Source organism: Culex pipiens, chromosome 3 (assembly GCF_016801865.2).
Source record: "Culex pipiens pallens isolate TS chromosome 3, TS_CPP_V2, whole genome shotgun sequence".
Classification (NCBI taxonomy): Eukaryota; Metazoa; Arthropoda; class Insecta; order Diptera; family Culicidae; genus Culex; species Culex pipiens.
The window spans coordinates 141726594-141753172 of record NC_068939.1 but is presented as its reverse complement, the minus strand read 5'-3'; the positions used below and the strand labels follow the sequence as shown (position 1 = coordinate 141753172).

The 26579-nt window shown below is 40.9% G+C and overlaps 1 protein-coding gene across 1 annotated transcript; it reads right to left on the bottom strand.

Annotated features, from left to right (window-relative positions):
• Positions 1-214: 214 nt before the first annotated feature.
• Positions 215-26085, bottom strand: LOC120429827 (serine/threonine-protein kinase Tao). The gene is made up of 12 exons (XM_039594888.2): positions 25772-26085; positions 18015-18967; positions 10622-11672; positions 10380-10553; positions 10114-10325; positions 9891-10041; positions 9706-9828; positions 9522-9638; positions 9276-9449; positions 8996-9217; positions 8817-8935; positions 215-1870 (listed from the first exon to the last, which is right to left on the bottom strand). The coding sequence occupies exons 2-12, from the start codon at positions 18458-18460 to the stop codon at positions 1747-1749; spliced, it is 2913 nt and encodes a 970-aa protein (XP_039450822.1). The 5' UTR covers positions 18461-18967; positions 25772-26085; the 3' UTR covers positions 215-1746.
• Between the last annotated feature and the right edge of the window lie 494 nt (positions 26086-26579).

Genomic DNA, 26579 nt, shown 5'->3' with positions numbered 1-26579 from the left:
ACTTTTTTTTTCTGGCTCACTTGCTTGTTTACTCTTGTTTTCTTTAATTTTTGTTGGTTTTAGTTCAGTGTGTAGTAATATGTACTGTCAATAAGGTAAAAAAGCTCTAGCAGCATTATTTTTTTCTTCTTTTTCTTTTCGTTTATAAGAGTGTTGTGTGTAATTGTTTTGTTTTTAATATACTTTTCGGCTTTATTAAATTAGTTTATCTAGCTGTAATCTTAGCAATTGTGAGAGAATTACAATACGTTATTGATTTTTTTATCTTCTTTTTAATCTTTCTGTGGAGTTTACTTAAATTGTTTTATAACTAAAACATTAAATAACTAATTTCAGTTGGTTTTTACATACCACAACATAACGATTTCTTTCTCTAATGCGACTGCACTCTCTCTCTCTCTCTTTTCTCTTTTTCTCTCTTAGTGGTGAAACTATAAACGAATCGCGCGCAGTATATGTGTGTGTTTTAATGTAAATTTAATAATTACAAAATTAAACTAAGAAAAATGTACACAACACGAGGGAACTGTAGAGCGGAAATGGTAAACTATGTCGGTTATAAATATAAATTACCACACGCTACTGATTTGATCAAAACGCACGCGCGCGCACGCTTTTTAACACCGAGCGCGCGACAAGCCTTTTTTTTTTTGTTCGTTTTCATGTTTTTTTATTGTTGCTTCTCTCTTCTATAGACACTAGATGAAATTAGAAAACTAAAAACAAAGATTTATTCTTCCGACAGCTAGGTCCTACGGTGTGTTTGCTCATATGGGTGTGTGTGTGTGTTTGGGTGTTTGTGTGTATAATATTTTATAAGGTAAGTAGTATTACTTATAATGTAAAGAAACATGTTTTCACTTCTACTCTTCCTCTCTTACGTTTTTTTTTCTTCCTTTTTACACGCCCAACGTTTGCATTGCTCACCCGCGCAGTTCAGAGAGTGGTGATACCTCGAAACACATTCCGGAAACGGCGGAAAAGGGGACAACGAACGCAGAGTTCCACTGCAACTGGGACGTCTGAGGGGCCGCAGCGAGTAAAGCGTTGCAGCAACTAGCACAAATAGCGTACGACTTTGAACCTTTTCTTTATTTTATAAATTTTTATCCTTCTTTGACACAAGAGTATAACATAGCTTAGAAAACACGCACGCACGTGTTGGTGTGGCTCAAGCGAATGCACAATTATTTACAAATGACGACGACTACGAGATGTGTGTGTGTGTGTTTGTGTTTGATGGTCCTAGCAACTATAAATCATTCGAATTCAACATGAGTATTATCATCTCGAGAGGACATCCGCGACGTCCCACTTCATCCCGTGCAGTGAACAACGAGCACATTCGTCAGGTTAAAAGAAAGAAACGATAATTTGACTAGAATTTAGAAGGAATGCGATTCTCTAGCAGAGCTCACTTCCAGAATAGTTTGGACAGATTTGGGTAAAGAGTAAGGAGAAAAAAGCTTCAGTAAAAATGATAACGATGGCATTTTTCTTAACTCTGCAAACGAGCGCGCGTGCAGATATAACAACGAATAAAAACACGAGCACGAAACAAAAAAAAAAAAAACATAAAGCTTCCGATTTCGAGGCAGAACCACTCTCGCGAAACTGGAACCGACGACCCACAATCTGTTGTTTTGCACACGACGTCCCATTCCCCGCAGTCATACCTTACTCCCAGGAGCCCTACATAGAGTTGTGACTCGACGACGTGGCGGTGCCGGTCCAGCGGGATCTGTGCTAGAGCGAGCCGGCCGGGAAGCTGGTAGAACTGTTACTGTGCGCCAGGCTCAGCATCGAGCCCGACAGGCTGCCCTCCTCGTCCGGGTACGTCTCCTTGGACGCTTCGGCCAACGCCAGTGCACTGGAAAGGTAGAAGAATTGAAGGTGTTGAGATATCATCAACTTTAATATGCTAAATAGGATATAAACCCTCTACAACTCAAACTCGCCTAAAAGCGGGCTTGGATCTAAACAAATCTCAAAAAATCAATTTTCAGCGAATTTTTGAAATTAAAAAAACAAAAACATTGGACAGCGAAACTTTTAAGAATAAAGAAAATCTTACGATTAGAAGATTTACTTCTTTTTTGTAACATTGCCATTGTTTAAAAATATGTTTTTTTTTCTGGGACCAACTTTGGTTAACATTTTCTATGAAGATAAGTATGCAGTAGATTTTGCAGTGTATCAGACTATGCCTCTAATCTAATCTAATCTAATCTAATCAGACCCTAGCGCAACCAATCTTTCGGAGGGATCCTGGAGTCACAGGGTGACCACTCAAATCCCATTTTCAAATTCTCGACTTTTTCCAGACTTTTCCAGAATGCTCAAATAATACGCATTTCTTATCTAAACAATGATTTCAAACAAAAAACTTTCTATAAGAAAAGTCAATATTAAACACTGAAAAAAAAAAATTAAATGAATTTAAAAATAATCCAAATATAGGCATTTTATGTAAATACAGAAACTAAACAACAATTGAAAAAAAATCACAAATGGAACTTCATTATTATGATTCAGAGTAGAAACACAAAAAAACAGTCTTTGAAAAAATTATCGAAAGTTCAACAATACTTATAACATTCATGTTATTTTTTAAATTGGCAAAAGTATAGTTTTTGATACTTCGTTTCAACTGGAAATGACAAAAAGTTAAAGATAACTGAACTTAAAATTTCGTTCCTATTTTTTTTTTTTTTTAATTTCATCATCATTTTAAATCAAAGAATGATTAAAACATAATTACTGCAATTATTCATTCAAAGGATTTAGAAAAATGTCAAGAAATTCATAAAAAAAAATTGCCTGGTTCCCTTTTTAATTTTGTAATTTTTGATATTGTTTTTTTAAATCAATGTTAATTTATCTAGTGGTCAGTATTTAACTGTTTTTTTTTCAATGAACATTCAGTTAGATATGATTTTATGTTTTACCACTTATTTTAAGCAAAATGTTTGAAGAGACAATTTTTTAAACAGTTTTGCAATAACTCTAAATTTCTTGGTTTATTTTTTTGCAATTTCAAAATTTTCTTTATGTTTTCAAAACGCAAATTTTTTTTAAGTTTTGGATTTTATTCGATATTTAAGTTTTCCGAAAACTGAAAATCAAGCTTTATGTATAGTAGTAATTTAACCATACTCACAAAAAAAGTTTAAAGGCAACATTTAAAAAAACATATTAAAATTACTTAAAGAATTTAGTTAAACAATTTAAAATATTTACCAAAAAACGAGTCTGCGATCTGCAGAGAAGCGAGTCAGACGTGCGTCCCTCACAAACCAAAAAAGTGCTAAAAAGTGCAAAAATGCCTCCGGGCAAGAAAAAGAGGCGGTCCTCACCAGCAGGATCGGTAGATTTGAAGAAGCTGAAGAACGCCGAAGCGCTACCTGCAAAGCCAGGCAGTTTGAGCAAGGACGCTCAAAAATTGTCTGGAAACCAGTTCGCTACCCTTCCTGTGGACGTGAACGAGAAGGAAGAATTTGAACGACGGGAAAAGTTGCCACCCATTTTTGTGAAAACATCGTCATCGGATTCGGTGCGAAAGTGGCTGACCGGGTTTATCAAATCTGGTGCTTTACGAGCTTCCATTCGCTTGTGTGCTGATGGACTCAAAATTCTGCTAACTACCAGAAAGGATTACAACTACGTTCGGGATTTCCTGAACAACAACACCAAGATTGAATACTACAGCCATGACGATCCAGGTAAACGCCCCATGAAGCAGGTCCTCCGAGGCCTATACGACATGGATGTGAGTGTGTTGAAAGAAGAGCTCAAAACTCTTAAGATGAACGTGATCGAAGTCTTCAAGATGACGAGGCACAACAAGGACATCAAGTATCGTGATCAACTGTACCTGGTTCATTTCGAGAAAGGATCGACAACGCCGTCTGAGCTGAAAGCAGTTCGGGCAATTTTCAACATCATCGTGTCTTGGGAACGTTATCGTCCAGTGCACCGTGACGTGACACAGTGTTCGAACTGTTTGCAGTTTGGACATGGTGGAAGGAACTGTTTCATCAAGAGTCGTTGTGCAACCTGCGGAGGTGAGCACAAAACTCAAGTTTGCGAAACAATCAACGAGAAAATCGAAGCGAAATGCTTCAATTGCGGCGGCGACCATTCGACCAAGAATCGAAGCTGCCCAAAACGAGCTGAGTTTGTAAAAATTCGGCAGCATGCGACGACGAGGCACCAACCAAATCGTCGCAAAACACCACCAACTTTCACGGACGTGGATTTTCCTGCTTTGGCGTCACCAGGAGCGGGATCTGTTCGAGTGGTTCCAGATCTGCAGCCATTGCCGTTGAATCAGCGGCAAAAAGTTGCAGAGAATACAACACCCCCTGGCTTCAGTCAGCAACCGAGGGAAAACCAACCAACATCAACGGATGAAGATAGCAGTGACCTGTTTTCACCACAAGAACTACTGAACATTTTCATCGAGATGACAACAACACTGCGTGGGTGCAAAACTCGTCAGGAACAAGTAAGAACTCTTGGAGCATTCATCTTAAAATACAGTTCGTAGTTTACTCGTTCTAGAGATTTTGAATATTTCAATGAATTTATTTTTTAGTTTTAAGTTAGGATTAGTTGTTAAAGTGATTTTTTCTTTTTTACCCAAATGTATTTGATTCAATGCAATAATGTAAAACAATTTGAAGTAAATAAAATAAATGTGAACAGTTAATAATAAAACGAAAAATACAAGATGAAGAGCATTAGGCCATACCACTTAGCATGTAAATGAAATGTAATTATTATAAGAAAGTTCAATAAAGACATATTTAATTTAAAAAAAAAAATACTCAATCAAATCTACAAAAATGTAAAATGCTTATTTATGAAAATTGGTTTGCTTGGTTTGGGAAATACTATTTTTTTCACAAATTATCTTATTTTTTCGAAAATACTCTAATTTTTAAAATATGCAATAAAGAAATCAAACGAGGCAAAATTTTGTATGCTATATTTTTTTGAAAATACATTTTTTTTAATATGCAATATCAGTATCAAATGAAGCGGAATTTTGTTTTATTTTTCATATTAACAGAGGCTATTTTTGGAAAATACAAAAAAAACACAAAGTACTGTATTCTTCGAAAATACTCAAATTTACAAAAAAAAATGCAATATGGGTATCGATACCCATATTGCAAATTTTAAAAATTTGAGTAATTTCGAGCAAATACGATTATTTGGGAAAATTTTAGTATTTTTCAAATAAAACTACAAAAATAAAATCGCTTTTTAAAATTCGCTTTGATTACCCATATTGCATATTTTGAAAATCTGAGTAGTTTCGAAAAAAATACGGTATTTTGTAAAAATCTATTTTCCAAAAAAAACTCTAATAAATTGATCAAGCATACAAAATTTCAATTGATACCCATATTAACAACTTTGATTAGTAGCTTTGAATATATTTACCAGAAAGATTAGAAAATCTCTACGGATTTCATCATTTTTTTTCAGCTCCCTCCGTGTACGCACGAGAGCATGCAGCTAGTGCTTAGCGCTCCATCGTTTTTTCGAGTTTTTTCGCCGTGGCAGTTCGAGTGCGGCCTCGAAAAACCCGGGAAATTCGTCTACCGGCCGTGTGCAAAAAGGTAAACAAACCAACGCCGTGTCGACCGCCATCGCGCAGGGGAGCGTGAACGCAGAAGGCATCGACAAAAAGTTAATACATCCCGGATATGTCCCAAGATCACCAGTGCGAACCCGTTCCGGTACTTCCGGTGCCACGACCAGTGGCACATCAACATCCGCCAACATCCCCATCAGGAACGAGTTCCAGATGCTGAGCGACGACGAAGAAAATAACAACTCTGACGGTAGCAGCACTACCGACGACGACGACGACGATGATGGTCGTGCACGGAAAAAAGTGCCGACGTCAAAAAAGAACAACTCTCCAGCGGAACGTAGACCACCTCCAATTTTTGTTTTGGACACGTTAGCGGACGATGTTGACGAGTTGCTGGAAGGCCTCGGATATTGTCTGAAAATCGGTAAGTCGGCAGTGCAAGTGATCACACTGACCAAAAAGAATTTCGACCTGGTGTTTGAAGAATTGAAGCGTAGCAACTTCAACTTCTACACATTCAACCCCGAGAAGCCCCCTGTTAAGGTCGTCTTGCAGGGTTATCAAGACCGTCCGATCTCCGACCTGAAGGGTCACCTTTCGGACGCCGGAATAAAACCGCGGGAGATTAAAGTGCTCTCGCGCAAGACAGTTACACACACACTGTACCTGTTGTACTTCGACCGCGGCACCGTCAAGATCCAAGACCTGCGGCGGACTAAAACGTTGGACGGTTTTTGGGTAAACTGGCGGTTTTACACCAAGAACCCGACGAACGTAGCGCAATGCCACCGTTGCCAGAAATTCGGCCACGGCTCGCGGAACTGCAACCTCCGGCCCCGCTGCGTGAAGTGCGGTGAGTCACACCTCTCGGAGGCGTGTGCACTGCCACGAAAGGCGGACTTGGGGGACAAGGCAGAACAAACCAAGCCGCGCGTAAAGTGCGCGAACTGTGACGGCAACCATACCGGCAATTACCGCGGATGCGTCGCGCGCATGGCCTACCTCGAGGAGCAGGAAAAGAGGAAGAAGAAAGCGTCCCACCCTCCTCAGCGAAGTACGAGCGCAGCCGTTCCTGCAGCTGGACAGCGTACGGTTCCAGCGGAAAACTCAGCGTTCCCTCCTGGTTGGGGGCGTTCGTTCGCCAGCGTGGTCGCTGCCTGTAGCGGCAGTACGGCCCAGCAAGAAGTCACCGGGGAAGATCTCTTCACCCTGCCGGAGTTCTTTGCTCTCGCGGGGGAGATGATGACGCGGTTTCGGAGCTGCCGGAACAAGGCAGAACAATTCCTGGCCCTTGGGGAACTGATGATCAAACACATCTACAAAGGATAAATTACCTGTGATCTAGATATAAGCTTTCTCTTCCTCTATCCCATTTCCTTTGCAATTTCTGTAAGTTTTTTTTAATAGTTTTTCTTACTCTTGCTAGTGCCTTAGTTAAAGAAATAATTGTTCCTAAATGGATTATGATGCAACACACAGCTGTAAGGAACTCCAAAACTCTGTTATGCACTTCAAAATAACTCATTGTATCTTGATTATTCACCAATAAAACCGAATTGAATTGAATTGAATTTCATCATTTATTTTCATCAATCCTTTTTCAAATAAAAAAAAACTAACTTAATCCACCTATGTGGTTGGAGCCTTCCTCACTTATTGCCAACAATGGCTGATATGATATAATTGTACAAAAATTTAATCTATTTTTTAGATCCGGGATAAAAAAGTACTTAAATATTACTTAAGTGGCCATACCTCGAAAAAGGGTTGCCAGATCATCAATGTTTTGGACTCGTTGGAAAGGTCTTTTAATAACCTAAACAACGATGGGTCGGATGGTGGATCCGGACATAGTCTACATACATTTAAGTGAGATCCGGCTTCCAAAAAGTATATCAAAATCACTTAAGTGGCCATATATCGAGACAGGGTTGCCAGATCTTCAATGTTTTGGACTCTTTGGAAAGGCCTTTCAGTTGCCTAACCAACGATGGGTCGGATGGTTGATCCGGACATAGTTTACATACTTTTAAGTGAGATCCGGCATCCAAAAAGTACATCAATATCACTTAAGTGGTCATAACTCGAGACAGGGTTGCCAGCTCTTCAATGTTTTGGACTTTTTGGAAAGGTATTTTAATTGCCTAACCAAAGATGGGTAGGATGATGGATCCGGACATAGTTTACTTACATTTAAGTGAGATCCGGCTTCAAAAAGTACATAAATATCACTTAAGTGGTCATAACTCGAGACAGGGTTGCTAGATCTTCAATGTTTTGGACTTTTTGGAAAGGCCTTTCAATTGCCTAACCAACGATGGGTAGGATGATGGATCCGGACATAGTTTACTTACATTTAAGTGAGATCCGGCTTCAAAAGGTACATAAATATCACTTAAGTGGTCATAAATCGAGACAGGGTTGCCAGATCTTCAATGTTTTAGGCTCGTTGGAAAGATCTTTTGATAACCTAACCAACGATGGGTCGGATGATGGACCCTGACATAGTTTACATACATTTAAATGAGATCCGGATATATGTGAAAACACATTTTTATACATAACTTTTGAACTACTTATCGAAACTTCAATCTGTATAAAACTCGATCTACGGGACCCTTAACCAAGTCGAATGCAACAGGTTCGGGTCAAATCGGTTCAGCCAGTGCCGAGAAACATGAGCTAGTTTGTTGGTCACATACATACATACACACACACATACACACAGACATCAAAATTAAGCCTCGGGAGTTTAAGGTGCTTTCGAGATCGAAACCAGTGATAGGAACCTCCTGTACTTGGAACGTGGGTCCGTCACTGGACAGGACGGCTTCATTGTGACGTGGCGATTCCACACGAAGTATCCGACCGACGCAGGCTCCAGAAACTGCAATCTACCACTCCGGTTCGTAAAGTGTGGAGAGACCCACTTCACTGAAAAGTTCTGTCTTCCGCGGAAAACCTTCAGGGGAAAACGTCTAACAGCATAAGGCGCGCATCAAGTGCGCTAACTGTAGTGGAAATCACACGGCAAATTTCCTTGACTGTTTCATTCGGTAATAGAAGCTCGAGAACCAGGACAAGAAGAAAGCGCCAGCGTCCAGCATAAGCTAACGGGATTCATTTGACGAGCCGTCATCCCAAATATGAGCTTGATTTTACTATTATCATCCCTTGAAGAGCATCGATTTAATAAAAAGGTGCTTACCTGAAGCCCATCCGTGCCGATTCCTCGTCGAACGCCTCCAGCTGCTTCTCGTGCCGCTCCCGGAGCAGCCGAATCCGTTCCGCGCGCTCCTGGTTGAACTGCTGCAGCTCAGTGTCCATCTAGAAGAATACTCCTTCAGCCCACCTGAGCCAGTACGCAGTAGGTATCGTTCAACTCACCTTACTCTCCAGCAGCGCACGCCGCACGCTGACGCGATCCTCGAGCTCCTTCCGCTCCCGGTCGCGCTGGGCCTGCGCCTGCATGCGGTTCTTGCTCTGGTACGCCGTCAGGATGTCCAGCTCGTACTGGAGCCGGTCCTTCAGCTGGTGGCACTCCACCTCCTGGCTCTCGTCCAGCCGCAGGCTCTGCTTCTGCAGCATGTCGGCAATACTTTGCTCGTACTGGAAGACGAATGCGAATCAGCAGTGAAATTTTTGACTTGTTCAAGTTATATCTCACCTGATCACCCAATAACGTTAACTTCCGGTGTTGCTCCTCCTTCAGTTTCTTTATCACAGCTTTTTGTTCCTCCTTAGGCGTCGTCTGCAGGATTTGAGCTTTCAACGCCTTGTACTGGCGCGTTTGAGTTTTACACGTCTCCCGGAACTGTTTGCGAATTTGGAGCTCCTTTTGCTGCAAAATGATTTTAATTTCGTTAGCAGGTGGTACTCTTCGGCAGCAGCAGCAGCAGCATCGATGACTTACCTTTAAACTCTTCGGTTGCTGTTTCAGTTCAAGCGCGTGCTTCCTCAGCAGTTCCCGCTCGGCCCGGTCCATGTACTCCTTCTGGTTGCGCAGTTCGCTCTCGTGTTGTTTTGATATCTGCGAAGGGACAAAGAAGCATTTTTTTAGTTCAGAAGTTTGATTGGCTGCGCAAACAACGACTTACTTGCTCCTCGCGGAGGGCATGCACGCTCTTCTGCTGTCGATATTCTAGATCCTGAGTCTTTTCGTGGTGCTTGATGAGCATCCCGTGGGCCTGCTCGAGTTGCTGTTGCTTTTTGCTCAATTCCTGCAATTCAGAAAAAAAAGATTGCAACTGCTTCTATCGCTCGAAACTAGCCAACAACTTACATCCCGCAGCAGCTGATTCTCGAGATCGTGCAGCAGGACCATCTTTTTCCTCCGGAACTTGCGCATCTCGAGTTCGATGTAGTTCTTCTGTACCCGCAGCATCCGCTGCTCCTCTTGGGCCTCCGCTTGCTTCAGGTTGTCCTTTTGGCTCCTGAAAAAAAAAAAAACAATAAAATTATAACATTAGACCGGCTCTTCACGAGTCTCGGCGCGTTGAACGTACTGCAGGGTGGCATCCCGTTGCCGCTTCGGCGTCGAGTCGTCCATCGACAGCTCGCGCTTCCAGCGTTCCTTGTTCGCCTTGTATTCCTTCTTTTTATGCATCTCGAACGCCTTCCGGTCGCCGTCCTGCCGGGTCGATATCTCCTTGTACAGTTTCTTCTCGGCGCCGTTGTTTTGCTTTACTCTACGTTCGATCTCCTGCTGATGTTTGACCTGCAAAAGGTGAGTTTGGTTAGATAAATTCTAACAATCGAGCAAGCCACTTACAGATAATTTATCTAGTTCTCTAGTGAAGTTGTGTAGTAGCAGATCATATTCCTTGTCTAGTGCTCCCTTATGCTGTTCCATCTCAACCTTACACCGCTCCTCCTGCTTCACTAAGGCTGCCTGATGCTCTCGGCGCATTCGCTTGTAGCCGGACATTTGTTCGTGCATTTCCTCCTGCAAAAAATAAATAAAAAGAGATCGAATTAATCACGGCTCCTGATACTAAAGTCCGATGAACCTACCTGCATGTGTTCCTTCTGCTGCTTCGTCACAATACTGGTCGTCCTAATCGTAGCAAAATTGTTGGCACCATGCTCGGCCACCGCACTGGCGGCCGCCTGCGACACGTGGTTGTGATGCGGATGATGATGCGGCACGACCGGACTAGACGACGAGTTGTGGTAGCCGCCCATGCTGGCCCCCATCGAGCCGGAACCGCTGCCCCCGGCGCTGATACTTCCCATGCCGCTGCTACTGCCCACGCCCAGGCTTAACCGATTCAGCCCGTCGCCCTGCATCAGTCCATCGCGGCCATCACGACCACCTCCACCTCCCATGCCACCTCCGCCGCCGATGTTGTTCATGCTGCTGTTGCTGTGCAGCGGCGGCAACCCCGGTCCACCCATCCCGCGATGCCTCGACGCGTTCCGCAGCACTCCACCGTGCTGGTCCACCGAGTGCAGCGAGTGTTCCGAGGTTATGCTGTTGCTCTTACTGCTATCGCCACCGATCTGCTCGTCCGGAGTGTCCTCCGGGTCACCAACGTTACTCTCCGTTTCGCACGAGTCCACCATCAGGATCTTCTTCATCTTTCTGTAGTTCAGATTGTCCAGCTCCCTGACGGCGGCCTTCGTCCTAGCAATCAGATCGATCAGCACGTTCGGCGACCGTATCCTCGTCATGAACGAATGGCTCAGCAGTTTGGTCGAGTTGGGCCGATCGAGCGGCGACTTTTTCAGACAAAAGTCCACGAAGCTACGAAAGTGGTCGGTCCAATCCGGTGCCTGCAGCGTCGGAGCCTCGTTCTGCGCAATGTGGTACAGGGCGGACATGGCGTTCATGTTGAAGTAGGGCGGCTTCCGCTCGGCCAACTCAATGCAGGTTATTCCGAGTGACCACACGTCCACCTTTCCGTCGTACTGGCCTTCGTCCATCGCCAGGATCACCTCCGGTGCCATCCAGTAGGGCGTGCCGACGAAGCTGTTAGCGGGACACTTGATTGCCGCGCTGCCAAAATCGGCCAGCTTCACGATGCCCTGCTCCGTCAGCAGGATGTTGCCCGCCTTGATGTCGCTGTAAGAGGCATAATAAAATGTTTATTAGATCTACGTTTAAAGGCTTTCAACCTAGACATTCACCTAGACATGAAGAAACAGTTGAACAAATATAACTTCAATAGAAATATCTTGAAATGAATATTTAACCACATTTCATAGCAAGGATAACCGACTCCGTGGCTTAATGGTTGCGACTTCCGTCTCATAAGCGGATGGTTCAGGGATCAAATCCCGGTCAGTCCCCTTGAAATTCGGACCTAGGAATCAAACATCATATGTAATATGAACAAAAAACGACTTGAATTAGGTTGGGAATCTTAAGATAGATCGAGGATTCGTCTGGTGCTCGCTTCTATGTTAAGGGCGGGGCTGGACAAAGCCCAACGACTTCGGAATTGGGTGGCTTGGATCTCTGCCATTGCTCAATGGGGTAGTTGGAGGCAGCGCGAGGGCTAATACCCCGGGACTGAGATAAGCCGAAGAGTATTTGCGTATTTTTTTTTTCTTTTTTTTTTATTTCTCTTTTCTCTAAGGCTGGTACAAATATTTTTAAAAGTTGTTGTCACCCCTCTGTCTGCCTGTGTGGATCAATCGGACCGCGCACTGGACTCACAACCCAGAGGTCGCCGGTTCGAATCCCGGGGCGGACGCAAAAAAAATTCTAAGTGTAAATATAGGTATTCGGTGCCCTCTCCCCGTGCCCATACCTTCACACTTAGGAGACCCGGGAGGCGGAGTCTTGTCGCAAAAAGAACGATACACGCCTGTGGATCCGTTGACGAAACCGCAAGGTTTAAGAGGGCCACATTATAAGGCGTTACGTCGATTCCGTTTTTTTGTCACCCCCCCTTCAAAACTGGTCCGAAAAATCAGGGGGCAAAAAAAAAATTTTACAATAAACTTCAAAATTTCAATGAAAATTCAAGTGCAACCAGCTGAAATCAAATTAAAATACATTCTCCTGCGTTTAAAATCATTTTAGCATGTTTGGGTTTATTAAAAAATCTTAAGATTTTTTGAACTAGTGTAAAATGCATTTTAAAATACTTTTTTTCGTTTAAGTGTGAAGACTATGGCTTGTTATTTAATTTTTTATATTTTTTTATTTTTTTTTTGAACAAAGAATTTCCATTTGACCGATTCTTAGCAAAGCTACTCCGAAATGTCACAGTTTTCAATTTTCGATGTGATTTTTAAATGAAAGATTTCATTTTTATTATGATTCAATAATTGCAATGTGCTTTAAATGCGTTTTCTAACCTTAAAAGCCAAAAATGTTGACCAAATTAGGTCTGCAAGCCATAGGATGGGAGAGGAGTTTTTTTATCATAAATCTGCTCCTTTCGTTGTTTTTCTATTCCCAATTATCAATTCCTAGACAACTTGGGCTTAAACAATCATCACATCACATGGCGAAATCCAGTATGCAATCCGCTAAAATCACCGTCTCCTAGGGAAGCGAAGCGAAATCTGCTCCTTTCGTTGTCCCGTCACGCAAAGAAATGACTGGCGAAAACTCAAATTGGTTCAGTTCATGGTGCAAAAGATTCGTTTTACAATTTGTGACTTCTATAGAAGAGAAAAATTAAAAAAAAAAATCAAACTGGAAAAACTGTAGCGATTGTTTTGAAGTGCCTTTTGATTGTCCAGTTTTACGATGTTGTCCTGTCACGCTACATTTTCATTTCTAGAGAAGCACACACACTAATTTCTCATTACTGAAATCAGTTAAATTTACTGAAATCTGCACTACTGAATTTTTCAGTAAATGAAAACTTGCTGAAATTTCAGCAAACTTTGACAGCTCCATACAAATTTTAACTGAAGTTTAGCGAAAAACTAACTGTAAATTTCAGTAGTGCAGACATTTCTTTGTAGCAAAATCAATTATCTTTCCAAAATAAGGCTGGTACAAATATTTTTAAAAGTTTTTGTCAATGAAAATTCAAGTGCAACCAGCTGAAATCAAATTAAAATACATTCTTCTGCGTTTAAAATCATTTTTAGCATGTTTGGGTTTATTAAAAAATCTTAAGATTTTTTGAAAATTTTCGATGCAAAATCTTTTTTTTCGATACAATTTTTGTTTTTGTCAGATCTTAGATTTTTTGAAAACTAATGATTGCAAAACAACTGAACTAGTGTAAAATGCCTTTTAAAACACTTTTTTCATTTAAATGTGAAGACTATGGCTTGTTATTTAAATTTTTATATTTTTTTATTTTTTTGCCCCCCCCCCCTTGACCTCGGCCAGGGCCGAGGGACAAAAACTTTTTTAAATATTTGCATCGGCCTAACTGAATAACTGAAAAAAGCTTGAGACTTTTTTGAAAAGGAGCCGAAGAATCGGTCATTTAATATTAATTCGTTCATCACATAACCTCAAACATTATGATTATTTTTAGGTTCTAAAAAAACGCTCAGTGGAGTTGCACATATTGAAAGAAAACTGTTCTTTATTCAATGTCTGCAATCAATGTTACCGCGAGCTAATATTAATGTAAAGAAACAATCACGGAATGGTCCAAAATTTCAAGAGGCTTGGTGGCGTGGAGTCACGTTTTAGAATTAAAGTTAAATTTTGGCTAAGACTTCGGATAATCAAGTATCCGAACTTCTTTAAATTTTCTTCCCTAGAATATTTTTTTTTAGTTTTCAATAAATATTTGATTTTTTTATTTGAAAATTTCTAGTTGGAAAGATTGAGATTTTTTAATTTTTTTACTCCTAAAATTTTAGGAGTTTAAAAATAGTAGTATATGCAACATGTTGCGAAATCAGGAATTTTCAGCACGAGTCGTACATTTATCCAACGAGGTTTATCGAGTTGGATAAATACTACGAGTGCTGAAAAATCAAGTTTCGCAACGAGTGAGTTGCTGACAATATTTTCTGCAATTCCGAAAAACGCTTTTTTGCAATCCCGCTGTGAAACTGTCAACTTTTCCTGTCCTTCTCTGCCGTTCTAAGCATAATTGTCCCATATTCAAAAAAGTGCCACTGAGTAAAACGCGAATAATTTTTTTCGACCGATTTTTGTGTGTCTAAGCTACGCATAATTGTCCCGGGGTCCCTATTCGCCATATGTATCCCTAATCGCCCCAGTTAGTAGTTTTTCACTCTTTTTTTGTGATCCTCTTGCTATACAATAGGTAAACAAGACATTACGCTTCGTTAAACTGATATTTAATTTCGTGAAAGAAAATACTTGGTGGGAAGATTATGCGTAGAAAACTTCACTTAGTGTAACGATGGGAAAACAGACTTGATGTTGTTTTTAATGAGTTTCCGAACAAAGTACCAGATTTTATGTTTTTCTTAAAGTATATGACAAACTAAACATAAAAATGTCAAAATCATCAAAAATTACATGGGACAATTATGCGTAGAACGGCAGTTCTGCAGAAACGAAACGGCCTACTTTTCCCTACCAAAAATAACTGAATGGAAAATTGAAAAGTTCTACTTTTCAGCACTGAAATAGGTGCTGAAAAGTTGAACTTTTCAACACTTTTATCGAAAAGTCACATTTTTCAATATTGTTTAGTTTTGAACGGAGTTTTGAATTTTAAATTCCATTCTAGAAGCGTTTTTAGAAATTTCAAAAAATGTTGTAAGCAACTCGCTGCAAAACTTGTTTTTTTTTTCAGAAATCGTCGTATTTTATGTCAAACATTCATCAAAATCAAAAAAAAAAAAATCAAACCATCCACATTAACGACCCCCGGGTCTTTTGTGGTCTCTATTGCAAGTTTCTGCTCGAACCTAGGAGTCCGAAGGCTTGAATGGGGAGAGCACCCAAACCTCTTTCTACTCCAAAGAACCTTCCACCCCAGTGTTTGAACTGACGACCTTCGGATTGCGAGTCCAACCACCGCCAGCGATTCCACCGGAGTAGGCTTGTTTTGGTGTGTTGTTTGTACTTGTGTGGCATGGAGACGACTCCTACACCTGGAATGACTTAACGGCCTAACAACCAAGGCCGGGGCCGACATTTTACATCTTCATCCGATGGAAGGTTGCAGCAGAAGGGAATCGAACCCAGAATCATCCGCTTACAAAGCGGACAGTGTAACCATTCGGCCACGCACTTTCGTTTTTCATATGTTAAGTAAATTCACCGTTCAAAACAAAACAATATTGAAAAATATTACTTTTCGGTACAAGTATTGGAAAGTTAAACTTTACAGCACCCATTTCAGTGCTGAAAATTATTACTGTTATTAAAACTGTAATGATGTAAATAAGCTAAATCGAAACTTCGTGCTCAATCGCCGCCCCCAATGTTCATTAAAAACCCCATTAGCACAAGCTTCCCAAAATCAGTACTGTAGGTTTTAACTGTCGAGACTGTTAAAACCTACAGAACTGACCCCAAGGAACTCGACCGAACGGGGTACACTATCCACACACCAACGGACTTTTACTATGTGACCCTTAACTGTTCCAACAAAGGCAAAATTATTAAAATGAATTCATATGTTGAGGTTTAAACTCAATCAGCAAAGGTAATTATTTAAAAAAATGCAAAGAAACACACGTCGGGCAAAATTTTCCCACATAAAAAAGTCGGAACTTGTATAAAATGTTTTACAGTCCCCAGTCCTGTCACGTTCGTCAAAAGTCTTGTCAATTTTGCTGAAAATTAAAGTGGTTAGAGTTGCAGTTAATCGTATTCAACATGACCAGAAAAGGCAGGCCTGTAATACGATTATCATGCATGAGTACTTAGCTTTAAAGAGGACGACTCCGCAACCGCCGTCAGATGTCCTCGATCACCTTCGCCAGCATAAGTCGCAATTGGCCAGTAACGAGTTTGTCCTGCTTGTCCTTTGACCAGCTCCGCCGTGGGTACCATCATATCGAAATCGGAGTTCCATTACGCTACACAACCCGGCCGCTAGGTACGCTCCAGTTGCTCCGAATTTTCCGACGACAGGAAGCATTCGATCATTCGGTTCCGTCTGGATTTATTCTTCAAAACTGTGGCACTGTAAATATTCTTCAAATAACTAATAAAGAACTATTAATATTTCCAGACACCACTCGGCAAAGATCAATGTGTAACATCTTTGACTGGCGCTAGTATGGGGAACAAATGCTCCCCTGCTCTTTCCGTATTGGTAAAGTGCATTACAAGCCCTCCGACCGTCCCATGCTTTCCATGGGGGCAAGGTCCCAGCCGTGCGGTGGGGTTATTAAAACTGTTATTAAACTGGTATTAAAAGGTACCTATTGTTTTTCAAATCTTTTATTTTTGATAGTTAAAAGTAAGCCGTTTCGTTTCTCCAGAAGGACAGGAAAATTTGACATTTTTTTTTCCTAAATCGTTAATTACCTAAATTTCAGATTTTTTTTTGTTCGAAGTAAAATTTGAGAAATCGATCATTTTAAACACAAGAGTTCAAAATTTTTAAATTCAGAAATTCCGTAGTAACAGTTCAATAGGGCGAATCTGCGTTTGTAAACAAGCAGTCTATCCCTTATGCCCAAGTGACAGTTCACGTCAAGTAAGAGGGGGATAGACTTGACTTGCTTGTTTACAAACGCAGATTCGCCCTATTGAACTGTTACTATGGAATTTCTGAATTTTAAATATTTTGAACTCTTGTGTTTAAAATGATCGATTTCTCAAATTTAACTTCGAACACTTCAATTCTTAACAAGTCTGTGGCTTAGAAACTTGGGAGAATTCAGTCCTTTTTTATCAAATTTGTGGCTTTTGACTGTTATACTATTTATTTTGCAAAACATGTGATCTTCCTTAGAATGAACGTCAGAAAGCTAATGAATCAACATTAGCCTAATCAATCGGATTTGGGACCTAAAATTTCAAAAGGGCACATAACGTTTGTAAACAATAGTGTATCCCTTTCACTCGAATGACAGTTTACATAAGGTGTTTAAGGGACACACTCTTGTCTAAAAAAGTTATGTGCCCTAATGATATAGCAAGCCCGATATGATTGCAATTTGATTAAATTTTTTTTAAGATTGTCATGGTCCAAAATTTAAAATTTCCGGAAATACATTCTTTTGTATGCTTTCTGCAATAAATAATTAAATGTTGAAGCAAACAAATTTTGTCATTTTTTTCTAACTACAGATTTTGGATTACGTAATATTTCAATGAGCAGTGGTTGATCGAAATGTAGGTAGCATTATACGAAATCTTGCAACGTCTTCAGCGAAGATTTCACCTGTGGCATACCGCTTCGATGTTGGACATCTTTTCTATCGGTTCTCCCTCTCGTGGGGCAAAGCATGTGGCAGAATTTGTACGACGAAACAGTTCTGCGCGCACATTCACGAACCGGAATTAAAACTGACTAGTCAGATACTTCTAGTTTGTACTCACCGATGAATCCGGCCGAGCGAGTGCAGATAGCTGAGCCCGCGCAGCACGCCGTCACAGATGGCGGAAATTTCCTCCTCCTTGAGCGGCCGCTTGTGCACCTCGATGATGTCGGACGCGGACCCCACGCAGTACTCCATCACCAGCCAGGCTGTGTTTTCGTGCAGGTAGCATCCCTTGTACTCGATCGTGTTCGGGTGGTTGAGCTGCCGCAGGAAGCGGATCTCCTTCAGGATATCCTGCCACTTTTCCATGCTCTGTTTGCCCATGTAGGACATCTTCTTGATCGCGACAATCTCGCGCGTGAGATTGCACTTGGCGTAGTAGACCGCACCGAACGAGCCATGGCCGATCTCGCGCAGATCGTCGAATATCTTCTCCGGGTCATGCTTGTTGAACAGTTCCGCTATCTCGGGGTCCTTCAAACTCCCCGGCCTCATTATCGGCATACTACGGGATGTAGTTGGGGATCGGAGGGAGGGGTTAGGATTAGGAGTGGGAAGTCTCACTCACACACACACACACTTTTACGTTTTACTTTCTGTTATTGTTACAACTTGATTGCACACGCACTATTGATACTTTTGTTGTTCTTCCGTTTGATTGACTTCAACACTCATTGTTTTTCGTTTTCTTCTTCCACCAAATACGGCCACGAACGAACCAACTCTCTGCTGTTGAACCGTCGCACGCCGCACTATCATATTATTGTCACAGGTTCGTGGTGCTAATTGATATTATTTTTGCATCTCCTGAACACCGCCGTCGCCGTCACCGTCAGTGCCGTATGCCGCCTGTGGAGCTCGCTAGAACGTCGAACGGATGGCCACTTTTGGCACATTTTCACCACACGGCCACGAAGCGCCAGCGACCATAGCCAGGGACATTCCCGCCAGACTGGCTGCCTGACTGACTGATGCAACCGTCGTCGTCGTCGTTGTCTTCAACCTTCAGCACTACAAGAAACAAAACACAAAAGAGAGAAATCGGGAAAAACACGTTACAATTGGTGGTTCTGTTTACGGAACGCACTTTGGGGGCCGATGGTCACCGCAGTGCATTGTGTGTGTTTGTGTCTGTGTGTGCTGCTGCTGCTGCTCTATCGTACTGTTTTGGTGGTACACACTGAAGTTATAGCCAAGGCACATGGTGTCAACTTAGCTTCGTGACACCACATGCACTGCTAGTTCCATCTTCAATCCGAGTCGACACCATGCAGGCAGGGCAAATAGTATAAACAAAATATCGGGCGTTAATGACTAATTAGCTAGTTGTCGCGTTCGCGAGCTTGCTGCTGCTCGAGCGAGTGCACACTCATAATGGTGACCGTTGTGTCGACGGTACAATCATCGCATTAGGACGCGAACAAGTGCAAGCTATCAGAGGGCAGGCAGTCAGGCAGAGTTTGTGTGTTTGTGTACGTAACGTGTATGTACACTGTGCACACTCGAAGTTTGTAATATCTTCTTCGGCTCGGCCCGATCTGATTCATGGGAATCTTGCACAACTTGATGACCAACCACCCAGGCCAGGCCATCTGATTTAGGACTAGACCCAGTGGCAGCCCAAACTTTGCCCAAAAGTATGCCAAGGGACCAATATTTGAATACTTTCTAGTAAGGGATTTTACCAACAAAATATCAACTTCAAACAATATTACCGATTAAGTTACAATTCAACATATGGATAGAAGGTAGCGTGAGCATTGTTTTCTGAATTTTAGAGGACTTTTTGTCAAAAAGAGGAAATCTACATCTATCCATAAGCAAATTGAATACTTTATGTGCATAGAATTGTAAAGATATTATGTGAGGAGCGGCCGTGGCTGACTGGTTACGGTGTTTGCTTTGTAAGCGAATGGTTCTGGGTTCGATTCCCATCTGCTCCCAACGAGAAAAGTTAAGAACACAGAAATTTGAAATGATGAATATGAACGAAAAACCAAAGTCACCCGAGGCGGGGTTCGATCCCCCGTCCTTTGGATTGGTAAGAAAAAATGCTAACCACTAGACCATGACGACTTGGTGAGCAAAGATTGGAATTTGGAATACTGTTACAACCAACCCGCAATGCCTTTCGAGGTGTATCCTAGGGTTCTACCTCTCCTACTAACATTGAGTCCAAAACCTCCCTACAAACATCTATACCACTAAGGTGACGTAGGGGTCCTTGCGCACTTTAGATAGGTGTTTACTAACGATCCTCCCCATTCCTGAGGATAGCTTGGACCCGGCCAGGACCCCCTTATACCCTGGGTTGTATTACACACTCATCAAAAGATGAAGACATGGTATCTCCCGTGTTGGATTATTGTTCCGGATGAGGGTCTAACACAACCACACCAAACAGTGGGATAAGCGTTGTGGAGCCTTCCGGTGGTGGGGCGTCCTCCAAAATGCTAATGCTAATGCTAAGAATTGTAAAGATATTATGTTTTAAACCTGTTTGGATAGCAAATAAAGAACTGGAGAATTGCTCGAATAATTCGAAAATACAGACTTTGAACAAACCTTTTACTTAATTGAGTCCTAAAATTAAGCTTAGATTGCTGATAGTATTGTTTACAGCGATAAAGCTTATTTTTCTGGGTAAAGTAACCCTATGTACGACCACAAAGAGTTTAAAATGGATTTCTAAATCAAATTTGAAATATAAACCTCACGGTCCTTCTTGACAGAAAAGGTCCTACTTGACCAAGGTATGTAGACTAGTAAGGTAAGGCGGGGTTTCAAGCTGTCAAAATAGTTTGTTAGCACGAAAACCGGATTTTAAGGGAATGGAAAGAGAGGAATCACAAATCCGTATAAATAATTTCAAGATTGTTCAGGTGTAAACTGAAAACGCGATCAAAAATTAAAGTGGAAGAATGAGGCTTTTAACTGTTTATTTGATTGTCAGTGTACAGGACGCCGCACTGTTTAATAATTTTCTGGCGTACATTCAATGTTGCAGTCCAAAACCAGTCATTGAATTGGAAAAATAAAATTCTTTTTCAAATTTTATTTTCTTGATTTGTGTGCACCTACGTCGAAGACCAAGATTGTTTACTTTTTGCTCTTTGGTCGGGTGTACCCCATTTGGCATAATGGACATTTGGCGTAACGGGTTTTCAAGAAGGACGTTTAGCATAATTGATCCAAGACATCAGGGGCGTTTGGCATAATGGACGTTTGGCATAACTCGTTCAAAAATCATCAAGGACGTTTGGCATAATGGACGTTTGGCATGATTATTGCTAGCTTTTTTGTATTTATTTCTTTAAAAAGTATAAAGTATTTATATTTTGTGAAGAAAAATAGTGTAAAGCATTTTTTCCTATTTTCTTACTAAACAGATAAAAAAAGCTTTAAGGCTAGTACGCTGATCGGAAGGAAAGGGGTCAAGAAATGGCTTTACGAACAGCAGAACACAGAAGAGGGAGCGATTTCTTAGGGCTTTTCTTCACCCTCTCTGGCTTGCTCTAGCTGCCGCTGCTGCCCATTTGATTTTTTTCTTGACCGGTTCCTTCCGAAGTGCGTACACCGCTTTAAATTGCAATTTTTCATAAATTTACTTAGAAATGTATTTAAAAATAGTTTATATGATAACAAGATATTTCTCCTTTGAAAAACGTTGCTGATAATTTTTTGTATTAAATTTTTCCTTCTTTTATTTTAAATTCAACCTAACAAAGTGATGTAAGTTTTGCCAGTCTTTAAATATTTTGCAATCAGATTTTTTTCTATTTTCCATTTTCCCTTCTTTTTAAAATTCAACCAAAATCTGAATTTTGCACTTCTTTACAGAAATGCAATAAGTTTTTCAAAGCACTTTTCTCTTCTTTTATTTGTAAACTTAAAGAAGGCAAAATCATTCAAAAGCTGTGCAGTTTGTTTTTTTTTTCAATATTTTGCAATTATTGTTTTTTATGCAATTTTCTCTTCTATAATATTCAACTTAACATATGTACATTTTTTCTTTCTTTAACTATTTGGCAAATGAGTTGTTATGAAATTTTCCCTACTTTTATTTTAATTTCAACTTTTAGAAGGGAACATCTCTAAAAAAACTACTTTTTGAATATTTGAAAATTGGGTTTTTTTATGAAACTTTCCCTTCTTTTATATAAAAATCAACTTATAGAAGGAAAAGTCTCTTTAAAGATTAACATTTTGCTACTCTTTAAATGTTTGACAAGCGCATTATTTTTTTATGTTTTTCACCTACATCTATTTAAAAAATCAATTTAATTAGCATTTATTTATTTTTAAATTGTCCTGTCTTTAAGATTGGTTTTGAAAAAAATAAAAGAAGGGAACTTGCATAAACAATTTTATTGCGAAAAAATAAGTCAACAGAGAAAAATTGCAGAAGTGATAGGAATGTTTAAAGAGAACATCTATAAGAGAATTTTCCTTCTTCAAGTTGAATATAAAAATGATGCGAAAATTGCAAAAAAAAAACATTTACATATGTAGAAATGAGAAATACTTATAAAAAAAAACCAAAAAAAAAAGTAATAATTATGCCAAACGTCCTTCTTGAAAACCCGTTATGCCAAATGTCCATTATGCCAAATGAGGTACACCCTTAAGCATGTCAAACTGAACCGAAATACGCAACCCCACAGAAAAAATTCCGGTGAAATTTGCCCGGAAAATGGTAAAATTTTCACTTTTCTGAAAATCTCCATATAAAATCCGGGTTTCGTGCTAACTATTTTGACAGCTGGGAATTGCCGCCTTACCTTATCTAATCTACATAACTACCTTGCTACTTGACAGCTCTTTCCAAGGGGACCATGGTGTTGATCCATCGAAAAAATCGAGACAAACATTTCATTAGGGCACAAAACCAAAACGTAAACATTTGGGGTTATTCCACTATTCTATTCATTAGGACACTCCCTACATGCCCTCCAAGAATCAGATTGATAGCAAACAATTTTCTATTGAAAAAATCAAAAACACAAAAGGGCACATAACAATTTTGGTTTCAAACCAGAAAAAAAGTTCAATTCTTTCCCTTTTCTTTTTCGTTAGTTGTTCGTGGTTAAGAAACTTTCTATGCTATAAAGTGAACTTTCCATACATTCTTAACACTAATTCACTTCAAAACAAATATTGGTTTACGTTTCACCAAGGATTTCTGCAGAAAAAAAACTTCGTCGAAATACATATATTTAATAAGGCCCCGCGGCTGCTGTTAAGTACACTTTTGAAGAATTTTTATGTTTCACATACCTTATCTACACCATTCGATCACAAAACTTCACCAATTATCAAAATTTTCGCTGAATTCCTCATTATTTCTAACTAAACAAAAAGGCCCATAAACATCATCAAAATCAACAACCAGGTGACAGCGCTTTAGTGCCCTTTCAGTTCTCTTCGAAATTGCATTTAGAAAGGGCCCATTATGAACAACAGTTGGAGAGTTAAAAGGGCCCAGTAACGAGATTTTTTTAAATTATGAATTTTATTGCGAAAATCAACATAATTTAAGAAGCATTCAAGCAGAGTTGAGGATAATGATGTGTTTTATGGTATCATCAGTAAAAATACTCCCAGTCAAGCTTTCTTTTGAAATAGGAATTGAAACAATTGTGGAGTTTTTTTTTTTTTGAAAAGGTCCAATAAACCAAATTTTGAGTTTTTGCTTTTTGGGTGTTTTTCAATACCCCTGACTCAAGGCGGTTTCAAAAACACCCAAAAAGCAAAAACTGGAAATTTGGTTTATTGGACCATTTCAAAAAAAACTCCAGAATTGTCCACTTTTTGCCAGCGATTTTCTCAAATCGCGGTTTTTGATTTTGTGCCCTAATGAAATGTTTGGCTCCAAATGTTGTCTTGTCACCTTTTTTTTTGCATCAAAATAAAAAAAAGTGACCAGAAATGATTTTTAAGCAAATTTTTAAGCGTGTTTTAATCTACATAGGGCTTTAGGACCCTATTGATATATATACAGCAATTCCATTTAAAAAGAGCATAAACCGAGACCGAAAAAAAAGTTTTCCGAGCGTGTTCAAAATTTTCTGGAGGTTCCTTAGTTGAAATAATTAGACCCGCATTTTTTTCTTTTTGGCCGTTAGGGTGACCTACACCATGCAAGGGTGGTCCCAAAAACGGCAAATTTTGCAAAAAAAAAAACACTTTTATCAAAAATACATAGCTTCGTGCCATTTCAACCGATTTCAGCTGTTTTGGACGCAAATAAAAGACAAACTAATCCTTTCAATTAAAAGTGACGTTTTGACCGTGTCTGGATAAAAGAGCCTCTGTCTGAAAATATTTTTATTGGATTCCTTGGAAAATTTCCCATACTATTAAAAAAAATGTCGATATCGAGAAGTACGTTTCCACCATGATTTTTTGAAAATAAAAAGCGAGTTTTTTTGACGCGCCAAGTGCAAAAAAAAGCAATGACCTACACATGTTTGAGTACCAAAATTTCGTAATTGAAATACAGTACTTGTTGTAACGTCACACGTCGAAAAATGACCTGCCACATTTTGTAGATGGGCAATGTGCGTAAACCAAGTGAAACAAATATTATTAAGTGGTGCTGACAAGGAAAGCCACAAAAAATCATCGGCAGATTGATTTTCTTGGAGAATTTCGGGAGCGATTTTCTTTTGGTGGAAATCGTACACTGTAATGATATTACAATTCAATCGAGACTTTCAAACCATTTCGCGCACGCACATGAGAAAGAAAATCGATTCAATCGAATTCCCTGCAATATCAGATTGACGGACAGCGAAGATCCGCAGAACAAGCCCGTCGCCGCAGTCATCCAGACTGTTTTTTTTTTGTTTCTTCTTCAGAGCATGTTTCAATTTACGCACGTTATCACACTTGCCTGCCGTGATTCACCCGCAGCAAGAGTTTCCCACAAGCATGAATTCGTCTGTCTTCGTTAAATTCCTTCAAGTCCGCGCGAGACTCAATTGAGCTCGGGCACGAAACGGACCACTTCCGCCCGCTCTGACCGTAATCTGCGGCGCTCAATCGACCCCGTACGAGAAACGTCAAAACGCATACTGTGGCTGTGGCTGCGCGCTGATTTCTTTGCGATTTCTTCTTTTCAGGCAAAGGCGCAAGCAATTATTGCTGCCGTATTATCGATCCCTTCTTCGCCGTGCGCGACGGAACAGTCAGAGGGCGGGTCACTGCCAGCGGGAACTGGCCATGGTGACCGCTCGCCCGACAACCTTGGCCACCATGAGTATTTGACCACGGATTGGGCGTGTTGACTGCTGGACTATTTTCGAATCCCCGTTCGTAATTTTCCTCTTTTTTCGGGGAGCGCCTCTTTCGATGACGTCGCGAGCGAATCTTGCTCACCCCCTGGCGGACAAGTCTGCCTTGCTGGGGCAACCTAATCCAACCCCACACCTCAAGACGGTCTTCCCGCAGCTCGGTGTCCTAGCCCCCGGTTCGGAACACGGTCCCGCGGCCCCGAACCTGCCAATCTTCGGTATCCGTCGGAACACAAAATGGCGATTGCACACAAAAAAAAAAAAAATCAAATACACACAAGTCTCTTCACACCGACGTCGTCGTCGTCGTTCAAGAGCAGCAGCAGCAGCACCAGCAAGGAGTGAAGCTGAGGGAAAGGCCCCTTTTCTTCTCCTCCTCCTCCTTCTCCTTTTCAGTCAACCCGAGACGTGTGTGATTGACCAGAATCGACACTTTCGACGCAAATTTCCGCGCTCCGAAAGCACGACCCCGACCTGCCAAACTGTCCACCCCCGGAACAAACCCCGGCGGAGGTCATACCTTAACACGAATCAAACACACACACACTCCTCCAATCAGCAGAGGGCCTTGCCTCGGTCATCAATCGCCAGACATTTTGCCCCCTCGCGCTCGCGGAAGCCTCTTTGTGTGGCCGGAATCGGTTCCGCCCGCAACGGGAACGCACCGACGACGGAATCGACGCGCGCGCACAAACACTTCCCGAAGGTCGGAGCGGAAAGTAAACGGTTCCACACGGCGGAAAACGCGACGATTTACGGGAGATTTTCCTGCGAGTTTTCGATTTTTCAGCAACGCGACTGCAAAATTTGACGGGGATCTCACTTCGCGTTTGACTGACACACGAACGAGGGCGACGCAGATGACAGGTAGCTCAGCAGAACGTCAGGGATGCCAGATTGGCAGGTTTTTATCTACGCAGAATCGGCAAATCGTTTGCAGACTTTTAGCAGATTAGAAAATAGAGCTTTGTGACGTTTCGCGTACGCACACTAGCGCACCATTTGGTTTTGCTGCCTGACAAAATTTAACCTCACTTTATTTTCGTGTACGTACACGCAATACATACGCACGTAGATAACTCTATCGAGAAATTAAAAGTGAGAGTGTGTGCAACATGGAGTTAAACTTTCTGTGCAGTTGCTGTGAAGGTTCCCATGGAACTTCGAAAAGTTTAACTCCATGTTGCACGCACACACTCTCACTTTTAATTTCTCGATTAATACCTCAGGGCTTTTGTTAATTTGATTTGGTTAACCGCGGTGGATTTTCTTGAAATTATTCGAACTGTCAAAAATCCACCAAAGCATCTACCACATTTATCGCACAA